The sequence below is a fragment of the Halictus rubicundus genome, chromosome 4 (assembly GCF_050948215.1).
Source record: "Halictus rubicundus isolate RS-2024b chromosome 4, iyHalRubi1_principal, whole genome shotgun sequence".
NCBI lineage: Eukaryota > Metazoa > Arthropoda > Insecta > Hymenoptera > Halictidae > Halictus > Halictus rubicundus.
The window spans coordinates 362,938-382,238 of record NC_135152.1 but is presented as its reverse complement, the minus strand read 5'-3'; the positions used below and the strand labels follow the sequence as shown (position 1 = coordinate 382,238).

The following is a 19,301-nucleotide window of genomic DNA, read 5'->3' as shown; positions in this document are numbered from 1 at the left end:
CATCATCTTCAATTTCCATATTCTCCAAGTCACGTTCTACATAGTTCTCATTGTTATTTTGGGCATTTGAATTTAATGTTCTATGTGACCTCTTCGGTTGTCCAGGTCTACCAGCCCTGATCATTTTCGGTCTACCAGGTAATCGTTTGTCGACAGCATTTCCTTCTCTTTCTGCATTTTTTCCATTTTCAACTTCCTTTTCGTCTTGATTTGCTGTTTGGTAATTTCCAATCTCAGTTTCCAGGTTATTTTCCTGTTCCTCATGTATTCGTAAGTCATTACCATTATGCCTCTCTAAACAGACATCTTCTGATTTTTGCTTATAACCTTTCTCATCGATAAGATGAGAAGACTTGAAATGACTATGTTTTGATCTCTATGTAACTAGACTCGATATCCTTTAACCTTATCTGAGTATCCTATGAAAACTCCTGCTTTAGATCACTCCACAAATTTTCCTTTGTTGTAGTTTTGTCTAATTCATATGGCCTTGTTCCGAACACTCGCATATATCTTAAATTCGGAGTCCTTCCCATTCAGATTTCGAATGGAATACTTCCTTTCAGTGCTTTCGTCGGACATCTATTCTTAATGTGATTTGCTATCATCACTGCTTCTCCTCAAAACGATGATGGCAGTACTGATTGTATGAGCATGCATCTGGCGGGTCAAATTACTGTTCGATTCCTTCTCTTAGCAACACCATTGTGCTCAGGAGAATATACAGTCATTCTTCTAGCTTGAATTCCATTTTCCTCCAAATACTTTGCAAACTCAGAATTGCAATACTCTCGCCCATTATCGGATTGTAGAATCTTAATTTTTCTTTCTTTGTGGTTTTCAACCAACTTCTTATACCTCGGAAATGCATCCAAGCAATCACTTTTTCTTTTAAGTAAATAAATCTGACACCATCTAGAGTGATAATTGATTAATGTTACAAAAAATCGAGCACTCTTCGTGAGAAACTTCGTGAACGAACGCAATGCAAAATTGAGGAGACGCTGGGAGGTTGGATGACTCACAGACGAACCTGATGCGAAATCAGGGAAGTCTAGTATGTGGAAGAACCTGATGCGAAATCAGATCACCATCTACGGTGGTATAGTTTTCGTGGACGAACCCAATGCGAAATTGGGGAGCCACTAGGTTGGAGAAAATCATTGTTGGACTACGGTATGTCGCGAACGAACCTAAAGCAAAATCAGGCAGTCGCTAGGATAGTTAGTAGGCCTCGTAACTATTATAGTATAATTTAATTGGTGCAATCCGAGCGGTAAGATTGTATCGTGTGGGAACGTTCAATTACTGGATTAGGACATTCGAGAATAATGAAGAGTTTTATAAAAACCCTCCGAGCAATCTCTGATAGAGGTGGCGGCAGAGTGTCAGTGATCGTGCAAAGTCCTGACCCATAATCCGCGATCAAACGACGTCGTACCCGTCAGACCATCCAGGCACTTGGCCGATATTCGTACAAGTGACCTGGGTGGAGACGTACACTAAACCTTGGTCACTCTACGGGACGCATGAGTCTACCCCTTGGCATGATGCACGGCCTCGGAGTGTCCTCGGGTATCGGTCGCGGCAGAGTGCCCACGGTCGTGCAAAGCTCGATCGTCTCGATTCGGTAGAGACGCACACTAAACCTCGGTTATTCCACGGAACCTATAAGTCCACCCTTTGGCACGATACGTGGCCTCGGAGTAATCTCTGATAAGATTACGACAGAATAACCGCGATCGTGCAATGATCGACCGTCTCGCTTCGACCCGAACGGTACGCACAGCATCTCTCGGACGATACTTCTACGTACTTTGCAATTAATCTTTAATTTGAGATTTGATTTACGAGACGAATTTGTTGTGTCTGTTCGACGCAACTATCGTTCGCAACGTGACGCGTTTCTATTCCTGCGAGACGCAGGGCACAAACTTTGCAAAATTGTGTCATACGGACACACGGCGCTTTCCATTCGCCGTCGCTTCTCGCTTTCGCGGCTTGCTCGATGCAAGTTACATAGATTTACGATTTGAACACTTTTCCTATTCAATTCACGATTTAAATAATTTTCCTATTCAATATTCGAACGCGAAGAAATCCCATGATTGCTAATGACTACTACGCGGTTGCGACCGAGAGTCACGGAGCTTTGAAGTAACGTTTCGACAGTGCCACGGCGCGGTTTGTGCTCGTGACTCCTCGGTTTGAGGCGCGTACGCATTGAGAGCAGGAAGGACGGTTTGCCTATCTTATATCTATAATAGGGACGGTTTGACCCCTCTAATGCGTACTGTTGTTGATATTATAACAACCCCTATCGGCTTTAAATAATATTTTGATCAAATCTTCTTGCACCATGCTGCTGACGTAAAGACTATAGCAAAAAAATAAATGCGCGCATTCCCTTTGATGTATGTCGAAGAACCGGCAAGTGATGGATCGATCGCGCGCACGAACGTAAACGGGTAGGACTTGTAAATCTGTTTGCAGGACAGATCGTATAATTGATAAAATCGAGTGTTCGCACAAGTGCGCACACAAATGCGTGCGCAAATGCACACGGCAGCCTTCGTGTATATAAATGAGTTTGCCACCATCTTCTAGATTTTCTGTGTTTATCCTTCGCGGTTAACGAGTAGTAAATGTAAGTAGATGCTGCTGCAGCTTCCATAGTTTTGCAAGAAATTTTGGAAATTACACAAATGCGATCCGTTCGTTGCGCTGGTCACCGAATTAATGTCGATTTTCGTCCCGTCCGCGATCGGCATGTCCTCCGGCGCGCCGTTCGGTTCGTTGAAATTAATGTCGATTTTGCGTTTCATTCGCTGTTCGACGCGCCGTTCGGCGCAATGTCCGTCGAAATGTTCAGGTCTGTACGAGCCTTTAAAACGTGGATCTGGAATAGCCGAAGTGGTCATTATAGAATTATTTTTTATTTGACCAAACCTTGATGATACAGCTTCATTTAAACGGTTGACTAACCTGATTGCTGTAGGACTTTTAAATTTTGTCTTTACATTTGTATTTTATTTTTCAAGCAGTTGCGTAAAGGAATAACTTTACTTTCTGTAACATACGTTCCGCACATAACTTTTTTGAAACTTTCTCCAATGGCTGTAATATTTCAATAATTTTATTTTGCAACTGAATTTCCATTGCTGTTCGAATCAGCAACGAGTAAAGCTTATCTCGTAATATTGAATTAATTTTTGTAGACATCCCAATAAATCGTTGGATTTTTCGCAGTAGCTATAACTGAATATTTAAAAAATTTACAATTTTCTTTATTATTGTGCACAATTCATTGTTTCTGGTATGTCCACTGTATATTTACAAGCTCAGATAAAAAAGTATAAAAGATTGACTTTTACTTTTTTCTTCGCAATTTCGTTTACCCGATATTTAGTAAACTAATTCTTGTACCATGTCAAATAGTCTCAACTAATTCGGTTCAATTCTAAGAAAATCATTCCTTATGTCATAATGTTGGCGTGCCTCGGTTCGACTTTGGGTGTCTTCGTCGTCTGCGTCGGCTTCAGCCGAACGCCAACGTGAGGAACTAACGCTGTCAGCCTCATGTTATTCGAACCGGTAACTTTAAACACATTTTCCATAGATGAAAAATTGTCGCAGCTGGTTCATCAGGTGCTCAATAGAATCGGCAGAATCTCAGCTTCAATCTGACCTTATGATGTGGGTATTGCGACCATTTCTCGCCGAGATATAGCGAATTGAATGAAAAATGGAAATTATGCAAATTTTAAGCATATTTTCAGAAAGACCTGGTATATCGAAATGATAATTGTCTTGAAGAAACAAAAGAAGTTCCTTCAAGAGAAAGAAATGCTCTTTCTATTGTTTTTTTTTTTGCACAAGATTCTACAATGATTTTTTCGCTTTCTAGAGCCAGTTAAAGTTAAAAAGACCATTTTTGTTTCAATGTTGCATAACTGGAACAAAAAAAAAATTGCATTATGTTCGACAACCAGGTTTTTTGCACAGGAAAGCAGGTGCTTTCAAAAGATGGTAACGCGATTTATCAAAAAAATTTATCTCTCCCCTTGCGATGTCTGGAAATTTAACAAAATTTTTTGTAACTGGCAACGTCTTCTTTATAACGTTATAACTGTGTTAAAAAGCAACGTAACTGAAAATTTGAAAAAGCATCTGAAAGTAGAGACTTCAAGCTTTCAAATGATTTTCTAACAATATCGATACAAAAATTTTTGTCGGAATTATGATCACTTGAAATTGACCCATTTTCTCGGGTTCGTAGAGGTGATTCTTTAATTTTTTTCGGAGCACGTTTGCTTGTTCAACTGTGCGCCTCGATTATCCAAATTGATAATATCTGAATTCTCTATTATCCAAATACGTGTTTCACGTGTAAACAGTTCACATGTCAAGATTTAATCAAACACTGTAGCTAGGTAACTATTTTATTATCCGAATACTCATGGTCCACTGACTAGTACGGACAATCGAGATGTTACTGTACCGTGAATTAAACAATTTAAAGGATTCAAATTGTGTCGTATTTTGTGTGATTTTAATCAGATAAAATGGCAGAAATGTGTGGGCAAAAGTTTCGCAGAAAAATAACTGAAAACAATGAGGTATAAATATTCGGAATACGGGGGTTCTCACCGATTTCAATGACCTCGAAATATGCTGTTGGGGGCATGATTCTGAACTACTTTTTCTTACACATTGTGGCGGACCCCTTGGAGAAGGGTTCATCGGACCCAGGTAGGAGCGTCGTTTGCAGGCTGGGACCTTGGACGCACTTGGTCGCCAGGCCCAAGCTTTTCCCGAGCGCACACTTAGTCGCCGGAAGTCTGTTCCTACCTGGGGTGCACATTTGGCGACCAGGTTCGGGGTTTTTCGACTTGATCCTTGACTTTCGCCAGGACACGGATGTTCGGTGCAAGGACACGAACTTTCTCCAAGGGGCACGTACAGGAAGCGACATCCCCACTCCAGAAGTTTCCTTGTTCGAAGGAAATTTCTGGAGGCGCGGGGGACTAGATATAAGCACGGATTCTGACGGATGAGGAGGTCAGTCTGTAAGGTCAGTTAGTTCAGGTCAGTCTGTAAAGTCAGTTTGTCAAGTCAGTCAGTCAGTTCATTCGCCGTCAGTTGTTTCATTGTTATTTCATTTGTTGTTCCTTGTTACGTCGTTGAGTTTTTGTTGTTTATTTAATAAATGGTTATTGTTATATTGGGTGAATTCTCTATTTAACATCCAAACCACAACACATACCAAACACATTTTACCGCCGCTCGGCCTGAGTTTCCTTGATGTTTACAAAAAACAACGGACACCCACTACAGCGAATTCTACCCTTTTAAGTGACCGAACTCTTGCTTTTGGTCTCCGCTCCTCTCTACACTTCGCCCCTAAGAATCCTTTTTGTTTTACATTGGGCTAATCAATCCTTACGGACCCTCCGTCCTGGAGCCCCCCCCCTCCGGGGTGTCCCCATCCCCGGAGCCTTCGGATTAGGCTTCTCGAGCCCCAGCTCGGCCCACCCACAGCTCCCGGAGTCTTCGTGCCCCGCTCGGAGCTGGTGTCCCGAAGGAACCAGCCCCTGCCGAGGCAAGAAGACGCCGCCACCGGAAGGAAGAGCCGTCGGAGGCGCGATCCAGCACGCCCCGACCCTTCCTACCCAACCCCCCACGAATTCCCCTCCCCTAGGGGAGGGACGGACCGGCACTCCCACACCGTGAATAATCCCGGACGGTGTCGTCCCAACACGGGGAGCTATCAAGACGCACATCAAGACGCGGGGAGTTGCCTCGCGCCAACTGCTCTCCGCCCCCCTCTCCCGGGGGTACCAATTGGCGCGGGGGACGTCCCCGCGCCCACACCCTCCTCGCGGAGCCCGGGTCCCGCTCCCGGGCCCGCTCGGCGGCCTCCTTCTGCGTCATTACGACTTTGCAGAAGGAAGCCACCGCCATCCACGACCTCTCGTCGGCGACCATGTGGTCGACCACGGTCGGCAGCGAGAAGTCCCACCCGCCCACTGCGACTCTATGGACACGCCGCGGCTCGGCCCAGGCCGGGCACTTCTCTAAGGTGTGCCGCGCCGTATCCACATCTTCGTCGCAGTGGTGGCACTGCGTAGTCGGCTTCCGCCCCACCTTGTGCAGGTACTGTCCGAAGCAACCGTGGCCGGAGAGCACCTGCGTGAGGCTGAAGGTCAACCTTTCCCGCCTCCTGCACCATGTATCAAATATGGGCTGGAGGGCCCGGACAATCGGACGCGTGAAGGGTGCCAGTAGTACCCCCCACTCCACGAATACGTCCGCCCGGGCCTGGCGTTTCTGAGCCTCGAGCTCCTCCTCCTCCTCGCACGAGAGATCCACCCCCCGGCGGGCGGCGGAACGGGCGATATGGTATAATTTCGCCCGCTCCGCCGCCACCAAGTGGAAGAGTGGAACTACGACGAGGAGGCCCGCCACCTCACCAGAGATGGTGCGGTACCCCCGTATGGCCCGCAGAGCCAGCCGGCGCCGAACTCTTTCCAAGAGTGCTTGGCTGCAGCGGCTGGCCCCGAGCGAGCGGTGCCACACGGGGGCCCCATAAAGGACAATGGACCGCACCACCTGCATATAGAGGCTGCGGACTTTCTATTCCGGCCTCTCGATGTTGGGCAGTAGCTGCGCAAGGGCGGCCACCGTCCTCTGCAATCGGGGGTCGAGGAATTCGAAGTGCTCCACAAAACGCCAGCAGCCGTCGATGACCAGGCCCAGATACCTCATACTCGGGGCGGTCGCCACAACCGAGACGATCTATACATCCAGATCGCCTCGGTCCTTGCGGCGGCCACGGTCAGCCCCATCCTCCGGATTCGCCCGACCACGCAGTCCAGTGCAGCCTCTGCCAGGTGCCTGGTTCTCCTCCAATCCCCCCCCCCCTCCCGGGCGTAAACCAGGGTGTCATCTGCGTAACAGATGACACCCGTATCCGGGGAGAGGACAACCCGCAGCACCGCGTTAAACGCTAGGTTCCACAGGAGCGGCCCGAGGACCGACCCTTGCAGAACCCCGCGGTGCATCTCTGCCGCGGAGGTAATCGCCGACCACCTCCCGGAGATACGGGGGCACCTGGAAGCAGAGCCGGAACTAGCCGCTTCGGCGCCTGTGGCAACAACCTGGCATGCGCCCCTACCATCAATGTAGCATAATGGGAAAATATATTGAACTCAAATATTTTGCCATATCGTATAATTATTACAAATGAATGAAACATACATATAAATGGATAAGCCTTTACAAAATTTTTGGTAATAGATTATTCATATCAAAACTTTTCTAGACTTCGCTTCCGCAAATAGGTTGATTATTTCATCGTAATTGAGGCGGGTTGCTATTTCTTTCTCAATTGACAAAATAGACATATTCGCCAAATGTTCTTGAGCCAAAGAGGAGCGCAGATATGATTTAATAAGCTTCAGCTTGCTGAAGGAACGTTCGAATGTAGCCGTCGTCACAGGCATGCACAAGAATATTCTCAAAGCTGTGATTATATTAGGATATACATTTTCAAGCGATAATTCGTATATTTTCTCCAATACTTGGAAATGGTTCATACTCTTGTCCTTGAGGTCGTTCATTAATGTCGTGGCTTTGAATTTGAAACTCTCAATTTCTAATGAAAATTCATACGGATCCAGGTCATTTGGATATTTGAGAGCAAGATCGGCTGCCATTTTGGTGAGCTGAGTAACATCGGTGTCAAGAATCGCTTGGCCGCTCAGAAATGCGAAATCATCGGCAACTTCATTCAGAGCGACGAATCGGGTATTAATTTGGGTAATCATCGAGTCAATAACTTGTGTAAGTTCTACTTTAAATTGAGTTTGAGCACTTATATGTTGAGAATCATCTCTCGCCTTTTCTCCTGCCATCATCTTCTTTTTCCGTTTTCGAGTGTCTTGAAAGTCTGGTGTTACTTCTAATTCTTCAGCTGTCACAGCAGATGATTGTAAAATTGTTGGGAAGAAAGTTTCTCTGTTTATTGTCAATTGTGACAGCAAACCTTTAATCATTCCTGTGGCTCGAGCAATATCGAGGTTTTTGTCTTGCAATGCTAGGTTGATTCGGTTGATTTTTGACAGGAGCGAATCCCAAAACTTTAGTCGACCTATAAACTCAAAGGTTTGTATCGATTTTAAAATAGACTTAGCTTGTACTATTGTGTCCCCTGTATTCTGATCAGACTCTGTCATTTTTTTAAGCATGTTTACGATTGTTGGCAGTTGGGAGTTCATTGCATGCACGGCATTTGCTTTTGACGACCATCGCGTGTCACAAGACCCCTTTAACGTGGTTTTTAGTTCGGTTTGCAGTAATTTCCAGCGAGCAGCTGAGCCAACAAAAAAATTATAAGTTTATTGGATAATACCAAAACAAGTTTGCATTTGTGGTATTATATTCGCAGCATTAACACCGATCAAATTTAAACTATGTGCAGTGCATGGTATGAATCGTGCATTCTCATTCAAGGCTATTATTCGTGCCTGCACACCTTTATACTTGCCCGCCATATTAGCTCCGTTATCGTAAGACTGTCCTCGTACATTTGCAATTTCCAAGCCATCTTCTGCTAGTTTGTCAAGAATTTCTCTCGAAAGACCTTCTCCGGTTTTTGCTTCAGTGTTAATGAAAGTGATGAAGCTTTCTTCAATTTTACATTTCTTATTTGAATCAATGTGAACGTACCGAATTATCTGAACCATCTGTTCTTTATGAGATATGTCGGTCGTACAATCGAAGAGGATTGAAAAATATTTACCTTTCTTTATATTTTGAATTATGTGCGATTGAACTTGTTTGGCAGCCAAATCAATCAATTCGTTTCGTATTTTTGGTGAAAAATAAGAGATTGCACCTTTATTGTGACTGTTAATATGTTTTTTGATAGTACTGTCGTAACGGCTAATCAATTCGATCGTGTTCAGAAATTTTCCACAGTCTGGTCGCCCAATGATTTCAGATGTCCCTCTAAGGGCTTCATTGTTTTTGACGCAGTGCAAAATTGCATCGAGTATTACTTTCAATACATGTCTCCACTTTCCCTTTTCTTTTTCGAGTTGTTCGAGTAAATGGTCATCTACGAAGCCGCCACATTTCAACTTCTTCTCAAACTTCTTCATTTTTATATAATTTGCTCTGTGAGATATAGAGCTTTCATGTCTTGATAAATAGGGGTTAAGATGTTGCCAGTCATTAAAACCATTCAACCAAATGCTGCTTCTGTCATCGTTGAACAGTGTGCACGGGAAACAAAACAGAGAGTCAAGCTGTTTACAGTAGATCAACCAGTTCCTGTGTACTTGTTCTCCATTTGTCATTGTTCTCGTGAACCACTTTTTCTCAAAACGTCTATTGTTAGTTAACGGGTACATGACAATATCGTCGCCATTAATAGGACCCTGCTCAATATATAGTTTGATAGTGTCCTTATTAACTGTCCACGATTTAGGATTATTGAAATCAACATCAATCGAATTTTCTACTACGCAATCATGTTCTAATATTTGTTGATTTGCGGAATTATTCTCAGTAGGTATTCCGTTTGAGCTGTTGGATTCTACGTTTTGTACAATATTTTCAGGCAGATTGAGTTCTATATTTAGTTTGTTATTTGTGTTTTCCGATGTCGATGGTAGTTCTCTTGGGAAGAATTGCTCTATATTACCGCTGTTTTTACAGCTGCAGCCTTTTTCGCCTCGCGGATCTGTTTGAACTGAGCACCTGATAATTTCTTCTTTGGTGGCATTCCTATAAACATATGCATATATACAAAGGAATGTTGTTTGATTTCAGCGTGAATTTTGAACAATTTTGCTCGAACCAGTCAATATACTCACTTGAAACTTTCTTCTATTGAGGAGTGAAGCACCTATCGGCAAAGAATCGGAACGGTGATGTTGATTGTTATAAATTTCCATATGTCAGACTAAGTATTATGTGAATTCACACTATATTCCTGCGTCGCCGATGCTCCGGGCAGTCGTCGTCCGCGTGGCGACTGCGGTATCGTGCAAATCATCTTTTGTTTTCTTCCTCGCGCCGTTACGCGCTTGTTCGCGTTTCCCTGCGTCGCCAGTGCTCCGTCCAGTCGTCGCCCGCGTGACGGCTGCGGTATCGTGCAAATCATCTTTTGTTTTCTTTCTCGCGCCCTTACGCGTTACGCGCTCGTTCGCGTTTTCCCGCCGAACGACCAACCGAAGACCAGCGCGCGGGGCTACGGCTTTCTTGGGCTTGGGCGTTAGGACGGAAGCCGGGCTCTGCGCGCGGGCGGCGCGTGGCCTCGGAATCTCGGACGCTCGGGACCCAATAAAAATTCGCGCCTTTCCGGTACATGTAAATAAAAAATTTGGCATAGCGCCCCCACGAGACCTGCGTGCGTTGCGCCCCTATGACCGTTGCGCCCGTGGCAGGTGCCACCTTCGCCACGCCCTAGTTCCGGCTCTGCCTGGAAGTATTCCATCGCCCCCGCTATCTCCTTCCCGGGCAGGGAGTTGAAAGGCTTAGAGATGTCCAACGACACCGCAATCAACACCCTGCCCCGAGCGACAGCTTCGTCCCGGAGGAGGCGCAGACGCTCCAACGCGTCGATTGTGGAGCGCCCCCTCCTGAACCCGTACTGGCTGTCGCTCAGGTCGGGACCACCCCGCGACAGGTGCTAGACGAGGCGAGCAGCAATTATTCTTTCGAACAGCTTGTCCGCCTCGTCGAGTAAACATACCGGCCGGTATGCAGAGGGAGACTCAGCGGGTTTCCCCTCCTTGTGGAGGAGAACCAGGCACGCACTTTTCCATAACGTGGGGAAGACCCCCGGGGGCAGGCTCGCGTCCATGACGCTCCCGAACGCTGGGGCGAGGACCTTTAGGGCTAAAGCCGTTATAACACCGTGAATCCCATCAGGGCTGGGGGCATTCTTGCCCCCAGCCCGGAGTTCCCGGACGGCCCAGTGCAGCTCCCACTCGGTGACCCGGAGCTCGTCTGTCCATTCTGTGGTCGGCTCCGGGGCGCGTTCCCATCTCCCCCTCTCCACATCATTGAGGGGGAAGAGGGTATCCACAACGCGCCTTAAGAGTTCCGGGTCTAACCTCTCCGTGATCGGGGACGCACAGGGGCGGAGCTTCCCAAGCACCGCCATGTATGGGCGTCCCCGTGGGTCGTCACGGAAGGTGAGCAGGAGTTCTCCCCAGGCCTTAAGGGTGGTACAAGTCTGGTATACTCACTAACTCCCCCAAGACAACCTGCCATAGGCTACTGGGAAGACGTTTGTCAGTAGATTTCGGGTTCGCGTTCCCCCCTCTTTATTAACTCAGGGAGGTCACCGTGGTGGAGCTTATGGGTACGTACACCCGGCCCTCCGGGCGCTCATCAGCGTAAAAAAGGCGGCTAAACTTTTCCTTAGAGAACCACAATTTTTTGAATTTTTTTCTATAATCCCGTAGATTTTGACGAGAAAATGCCAAAAGTCCAAGTTTTAACTTTAGGAATTCACTGGTTCAAAAGTTATGCGTGTTTCAAGTTGGTCGATTTCAAGCGTTCTTGAATAGTAAGGGCACCGCCATATTGGTATGTACTCACCGTTGAGCGTCGTCTAACGCCCCTATATTGAGTTAGGGAAAATACTCAAGCTAAGTTACATGTTGATTCATGCGCATCTTGAAATTTTTCGAACTGTATCTTACTAAGTACATAAATAACTATTCGATAAAATCGTTCTGTTAGTTCAATTTTTCTCCTCACTGTATATTGGGACATTGCTATACTTATGTATACCGGCTAAAATAGTCTAACTGGTTTAAAATATCAGAAACTTCTTGGCCGCAGGTATATTGACAGTCATCAACTGTTACAACGTGAAATGGGCTACTAGGGTGCAAGACATCTTCACCGCAACGAAAATCTTTGCGCTCGTGATTATCATCGTGGCTGGATTCTGGTGGCTGTGCATGGGTCACACGGAGAATTTCCACGCACCCATGGCTGGCACCAATACGCAACCCGGCTATATCGCCCTGGCCATTTATTCAGGCCTATTTTCCTATTCAGGTTGGAACTATCTGAACTTCGTTACCGAGGAACTACAGAAACCATACAAGTAATTATACCTACTTTACAAATACGTTTTCAAATGAACATGCTCATTGTTGACACAAAATCTATTACAGTGTTGTCGAGATAAATTTTGCTTTCGTCTCTACATTTGGCACTCTACAAAGAATGTAGTCAGTGTCGCCACATTAAGACCTGTCTGTCACTCTAACCATTCCATTCTACGACGTTATTCCTTGTATTTTCCGACGGAGAGCATCCCCACTCTTCCACTACGGATCGGTCACATGACGTGATATGCACACCCAATTCGCATTGCGCCTGCGTCTTCGTCGTGATTAACTTGGTAATGCGCGCGAGCGAGAGAGAGAGAGAGAGGGGGAGAGAGAGTGAGAGAGAGAGAGGAGGAGAGGGAGAGAGAGAGAGAGAGAGAGAGGGAGAGACTGACTCCTCTGAACTGGCGGTATTGAATGTTGCACCTATAATTAAACTGTCGCTCGGCAGACCCGACAATACGACAGTTACGGAAATACTACTGTACATACAATTTCGGATAAACTTATCGAAGTTACCTACCTACCTAAATTAGCTACCTCCTCTTACATTTTAGTGACCTTGAAATATGTTCTTCCGGTCACCATTCTGAACAACATTTCCCCGTCAAGTTTTTGGCGATCGGCTTTTTTATGAGATAATTGTAAAAAACTTTACTTGTAAATACATGAATTAGATCTGGGTTAGAGTTGGGTTATGTCTGGGTTGGGTTGGCCGGACGGTTCCGGCTGCAAGACAGCAATACGTCCTTTCAGGCATCCCTTGTGCTACCTCTTCAAGTGGAGGCGTATTGCTGAGGGAACTGACCTTCCCACACCGTCCGAGGCTTTTTAGGCGCGTATACTGCATGAGGAGGGGGGGGGGATGTTCGCAGGTCTCCGTGCTACTGGTGTCACTTATTTAAAGTGCGCTCTCTCTCCTTTTTCTTGTCGTCTGTTTTGAGACGACTGCCCTGACAGAGGGACCTTGTGGTATTTCCTCGGGAGTAGAGTGTGCAAATATGGTTGTTCGTTATCAGTACATTCGTACCGTACCGGTATGGCATTTACAAGGTTCAGCACCAACCGACATTTGATTGAATAGGGGGGAGCCCATTACCATGCGTCTCCTATGGTCTCCCGAAAAGTTGCGTATTGCACTTGATGCGTGGAACCTGTTTTTTATCCTTTTCTAGAGATGTGTGACATGACCGCCGTGCCGCTTACGGGATCGTTCGGTTGCTAGAACCGTTGCGCGGCCCGATCCTGACCGACGTTTGATCAGGTGGCAATTGTGTCGCCTGGTTCACCACTGCTGCCACATTTTTCCAAAAGGTCAGGTCTGTCGCGTTGAGATGTCCATCGTAAACAGGGGTTTTGTATTATTTCCGTTCCCCAGGGAGTTAGTCTACTACCTGAGTGCTGCCGGTGGTCTCAGTTTGATGATTTTCTGTTTGCAGGATTTATGGCTTATATGGTTCGTTGGTTGTTGCTAGAATGGTGTGAACCATCCATCAACCTACGCCAATGTCCCACACGTTCACTGTTCGTACGAGTCGTGTTTATTCGGATGCCAGTTGTCGGGTAGTTTTACAGTTATTTATGCACCTATGCTACATTTTGTGTGTTTTTGTGTCTCTCTCTGGAACACTCGACCTGAGAGAACGGGGAGGCAAGAATCTCCAGTCACCTCTTGTCCCTTTCCTCGAATCATTGGAGCAGATCTCTGCTCCACCATCCACTGAGATCGGCCACAATAGAAGCTACCACTCGGCATCGTATATCGTTTTGGGGGACCTGTGCGTGTACGATTGTTCCATTTCTCCTCGGAACTCTCGATCCTGACGCTGGCGATGAGAATTTCCATTCATCGTTGTTCCTTTTGTCAGGACCACGGGAGCTCTATTGTTACTGGAGCCGGTTACACTAGTAGATTTTATGGGTGTTTTTTCGTTAGTCGGACAAACACGTTTAGTTGTGATCTGTCGCCAGGCTGAAGTAACTTCAATCGTACCGAAGTTGACGTCAATACCTAGGTATTGAGGTGGACAAGTGGCTATTGAGTGGCTTGTCGGGATTGGTATCGTGGTCTGGAAAAGTGTTTGTTCTTTTTCTTACTTTTCCATGGTTTGATTTTTATTGTTATATTTGTGGTACGTTTCCATTGCCACTCCTGTCTTTGTTCCCTGGTACTATTATGGATTTATACGGTGCGGTGGGTATTTGAATCTCGGGGTGCCTTGTCGTTGTTGGTCCTTTCGGGCCCCGGCATCTCCCGTGATCCCCCTCCTTTAGATAGATTTTCCTTCCATCTTATGATTATTGGGATCGAGCATCCCTTAAGTATTTTCCCTATGTTCTTCTGCGATATTTCAAGAGACTCCTCGATGCATCCCTGACATTTGGCTGCCGGTGTTGTTTTCAGAAGTCTACTATCGCATTTGTCGCATTGGCATACCTCTTCCCGGGTCCGAAGGCCGCTAATCTACTGGCAGCCGATCCTCTTAAAAAGCGCCTGCTTGTTAAGTCTCAACCGGTTGCAACAGTCGGCATTGTTGGTCTCCTGAAACCGTTAGTCGGAATTCTCAGTGGTCATGTCATGGTATTGCTAAAACTTCCATGGATTTATCCCCTGGATGTAGCTTATCAGCTTCCTCAGAGGAGTACCCTTGATGTCATCCGCCCTCGGCGATGAATCACCAAAGTATCCTGGCCTTGCCATCGCTGTTGCTGGACACTCCATCATAAGGTGGATCGAACTTTCCTCAGCCCCTCTTCCTCGCATAGGACGCATTCCCTTGTATTTGCTCTTCCTGTCCGGCTCAGATACAAGTTTAGTGCTTCATGGCTTGTCAAGATGCCCATGACCATTCTGGCAGTCGTTTTGGGTTGTTTCACGTATCTACGATGCTTTAATTCCTCTATTCCTGGCCATTTAATACGTCATTCTGATAATTCCCACTGTTTCACCGCGTATTTGAAGTCTTCCTCTGGCAGTCTTAGTATTGGGTTCGATCCGATAGGTGGTGTATCCGATTTTGGATTTGGCTTAACTTTACCTTGGCAACCCACAAATTTTTAACTTTTTTTCTATAATCCTGTAGATTTTGACGCGAAAAATCCAAAAATTGAAGTTTTAATGTTAGCAATTCATTGGTTCAAAAGTTATACCTGTACGAAGTTGAAAGATTTTAAGTGTTTCTGTCAGGTAAGGGCGCCGCCACATTGGTATGTACTCAGACATCATCCAATGAGCAAGTTGGTAAAAAAATTCGATCAACATTAAATACGCATTACTTTTGAGCCAGTGAATTCCTAACATTAAAACTTGAATTTTTGGAACTTTCTCGTCAGAATCTACAAGACTGTATAAAAGAAAGTTAGAAATTTCTGGGTTGCTAAAGTGGAGTTTAACCGCGACACGGATCGATTCGATTATTGCCACTTTTCGATCACATTCTCGGTTCATAGCTGATATTTTCCTACTTGTTCACTCGTTAGTGGTTTACATACCTTGTCAATAATTGCTTTGTCTACATTTGTCTTACCTACTTACATCTCATGTGTGTGACTGCCCGAAAAAATTCCAAATTTATCTCGACGGCCCTGTATGTTGTTGCATATGCAATGTCAATTTTAATCAAGAAGTACTATTAAAGTCTACATGTTTATCGTAGACCATTTCAAGGTACAAAGCTGATCTTTATGATCAACTTGTATTTCTTCAGTTTGTAGTAAGATATTTAATTTTATTCTTTAATGAAGTACGTTTCAATGTCAATCGATGTGATTGTCGTGTACTCTTTTTATATGAGTGGAAAAATAAACCTATTGGCGATGGTATCATGTCATGCTTGATGAAAATGTGGTAAACGAACACTATTCATCGTCGATAGAAGAAACTCGAAAACAGATGTGCAAATGTTTTAAATGAAGTACGTGATTGACCAAAAAATTCAATTTCTATCGTCATACAAGGTGAGCCAAGGAGGTGTGACGTTTTTCAAGAAGCTTGTACACAGTTATTTTTATTTTTTTTACACGTATTTATTATATAATGCTGTTTCAGTATGCCAAAAAAATGTTTAAAAATCTAAGTCGTGAGTGGAAAATGACGTCAAAACGACGGCCGTTTTTGTCCAAACATTCACTGAGACGAGTTGAAAAATTGTTGATGACCTCTCTAGCATTACTGTTGAAATCGCACGAATTTTTCGTGTGCTAGCAGCTAGCACACGAAAGTTGGCACACAATTCATCAAGTGTACGTGGCTTTTCTTCAAAAACCTTGGTAACCTTGGCGTGGTGGATGCTCGCTGTCTAACAACCATCGAATCATCCGTATCACGATAGGTGTCCCAGACAAATACACGATGTTCAATCGTCCAAGACTTCATGGCAACTGAAAGAGAAAGAAGGATAGCCTGCCCAGGGCGGAGCTACAACCGTTACAAAAACGTCACGCCACTTTGGCGCACTCTATACAATCCAGAGACTTCTAGGTAATTGGTTGAAGAAATATGTTGATTATAACGGTACTTACTTTTATTAATAAATTTTATATAGGAAATAATAACGTCTGTCTAAGGTTGTTAAAAATCAGACATTTCATATGTAACAGCCTAGTAAATAATGTATCTGACAATATAAGTACTGTAAATTCGGGGTACTAATTAACGTTGGATTACACGGAAACTTCACGCGTAATGCTCCTGTATGGTGGAATAGGAAAGGATTCATTTATAATGAACTTTTACAATCAAATCAGTCTATTAATTTGCTTTCGACGTATTGCGGATGAGGATACCTAAATAGGTAGCCAAATGGCTTGGCATTGTTCTTGAGTGGGCTGAGAGTTTATGGGTCCCGTAAAGTTGTCCGCAGATTATAAAGTGGTTGGCCGAGTAGCGATATCATTCGTTGGAAAGGGAAAGAATATGACATATCCTCTCATTCTGGTACTAATCGTAAGCGGTGTCGAACGGACAACTTGGACAGAAGAAGAGGGGATAGAGATTTTCTTGTTGCGAAAAATATACCATCGTCGTTTTATATCGAAAGAAAACAATAAAGGTATATTTAAAAATCGTATCTTGCTGGCGCAGATGATTCCAAACCTCAGGGTGAGCTAAAACAAAAAATTCACGATTGAATTACGCCCCTACCAGAAGAAGGGGCCACAAAAGTTTAGTTTGTCTTAAAAGTTGGCAAAATGGCGAATGCTTAAATTTTATACTTTTTTTTATACTTTTGGTAATTTCTTAATAAGAACAGTATGCTAAATTCAACGTAAAAATATGATGTTGATACCGGCGCACAGTGGGCGAAAATGCTATTTTGGCGCTCTAAAATAATAACTTCCAAACCGTTAGAGATAATTGAATGAAAGGGCCTAGCCGAATAAGATGGTCAAAACTGCCCTTAGACGTTTTTCAATAATTAATGAACCATTCGAAAGCTGACCAAGAAAAACCCCTCTGAGCCAAATTTCAACCCCCTATCGTGCTCGTGAGGGTAGTTACAGGGTAAATTAGATTTTGAGCTTTTCCGTGCATTTTCCGCACTCTGATGCTTCCTAAAATTCTGAAAAAAATGTGGCATATTTTGGATCCTAAGACAGATTTTTGAGAATTTTTTCAGATTTTTTTCTTGCAAACTGTGGTCGTAAAAAATGAAAAACCTCAAAAAAATCGGAAAAATGCAGGTTTCTCAAAAATATGAAAACATGCTATTGAGCTGTTTAGTGCCCCAATAAAGTACCATAACAGGCAGTGTCCTCAATTTTTTTTAGATCTTTTGTTGTGGGAAGTCTCTGTCAAAAACAAGAAAAACCGAATTTTTTCGACGTTTCTGCTATTAGGAGGAAAGTTACACTTGTTGATTTTATCGCAAGTATATATTAAGTCATTTTTAACGTTATTACATTGACACAAGTAAGTGTTTGACCTCAGAAATATGTTTTACGAGAAAAATAAATTCTATTTCGTGCGATATATACCAGAATGTTCGCAACGTTTACAACATCGCCGGTTGGCCGAGCAGTCAAGGTGTCGGGAGTCGTGTCCGAGACGCTGACAGAGACACATCGAACAACCCTCAGTGCACAGAGTGATTAGTGAACGGTGCAGCGACTAACGGGATACACAAAGTGATCGTGAGGCTCTAGCAGCCCCCAAGTGCGTGTTAAAGCGAAAGTGAATCATTAAACCACATCAGGGATTCCAAAAGCAAGAAAGAGGCCAGGCCCCGATACCCGACGAGGAACGCTCGTCCCGTATCGGGCCCAATGGCGTCCACCCCACTCCCGCGTCCCAAAAGACGCCGCAACAACGAAGGAGAAAATAAAGAAAATAACACAGAGGACGCAAATAGCAAGCCAGGCACTTCTAAAATACCGAAGCTTACTTCAATGCAAGTAGATAAGCTATTCAGGAGTATATTAAAAGAAAATAACAGGCCAACAGCCCCTAAATTCACAGCCCAACCTAACCTAAAAGCAGCCAGAGCAAAAAACACAGCAGCGCCATCCCACGGACCCGCACAGAACCCGACCGCCACGGACATTGGAAACGCACCAGCAGACCAATGGGAAACCCCAAAAAACCCCAGAAAGTTGCTCACGACACCACCGACACCACAACCCCAATAACACTCAACAACCAATACCAAACGCTCTCGGACGATAGCGACAGGGAACTAGACGAGAACACCCCAAATACGCAGCCAACCAGCGCCCAACCCAAAACCAAAGTATACGCGCCACCACCAATCTATACCCTCAATTCCAGCATAGGAGAGATAATCCGCACCGCACATGCCCTTAACATTAAAAAACAGGACTTCATCGTGAAGGAAAACGATAAAGACAACCACACAATTTACACTAAAAACCTACAGACCCATAAGGCTCTGACAGATAAACTAACGGAAACAAAAACGCAGCACTACACATACACCCCCAAAGAACAAAAACCCAAATCCATAATTCTAAAAGGAATCGAAGGAGACTTCTCAACAGATGAAATTAAAACAGAAATCGAAGAACTTAACCTACCAGATACAAAAATAATCAGCCTCACAAAATTCATATTCAATAAACAGAAGCCAGACCAACACCACTTCCTATTACAAATTAGCAGGGAAAGCCGGACCGCCGCCCTGTTCAAAATCAAAACACTTGCAT

General features: G+C 44.6%; 1 protein-coding gene across 1 annotated transcript in view; it reads left to right on the top strand.

Annotated features, from left to right (window-relative positions):
• Mnd (L-type amino acid transporter minidiscs) overlaps positions 1-19,301 on the top strand; it is a 354,849-nt gene that overhangs the window by 84,979 nt on the left and 250,569 nt on the right. The window contains exon 4 of the mRNA XM_076786178.1: positions 11,863-12,133. Within this exon, the coding sequence (XP_076642293.1) occupies positions 11,863-12,133 (271 nt within the window). The remainder of the gene's footprint in view (positions 1-11,862; positions 12,134-19,301) is intronic.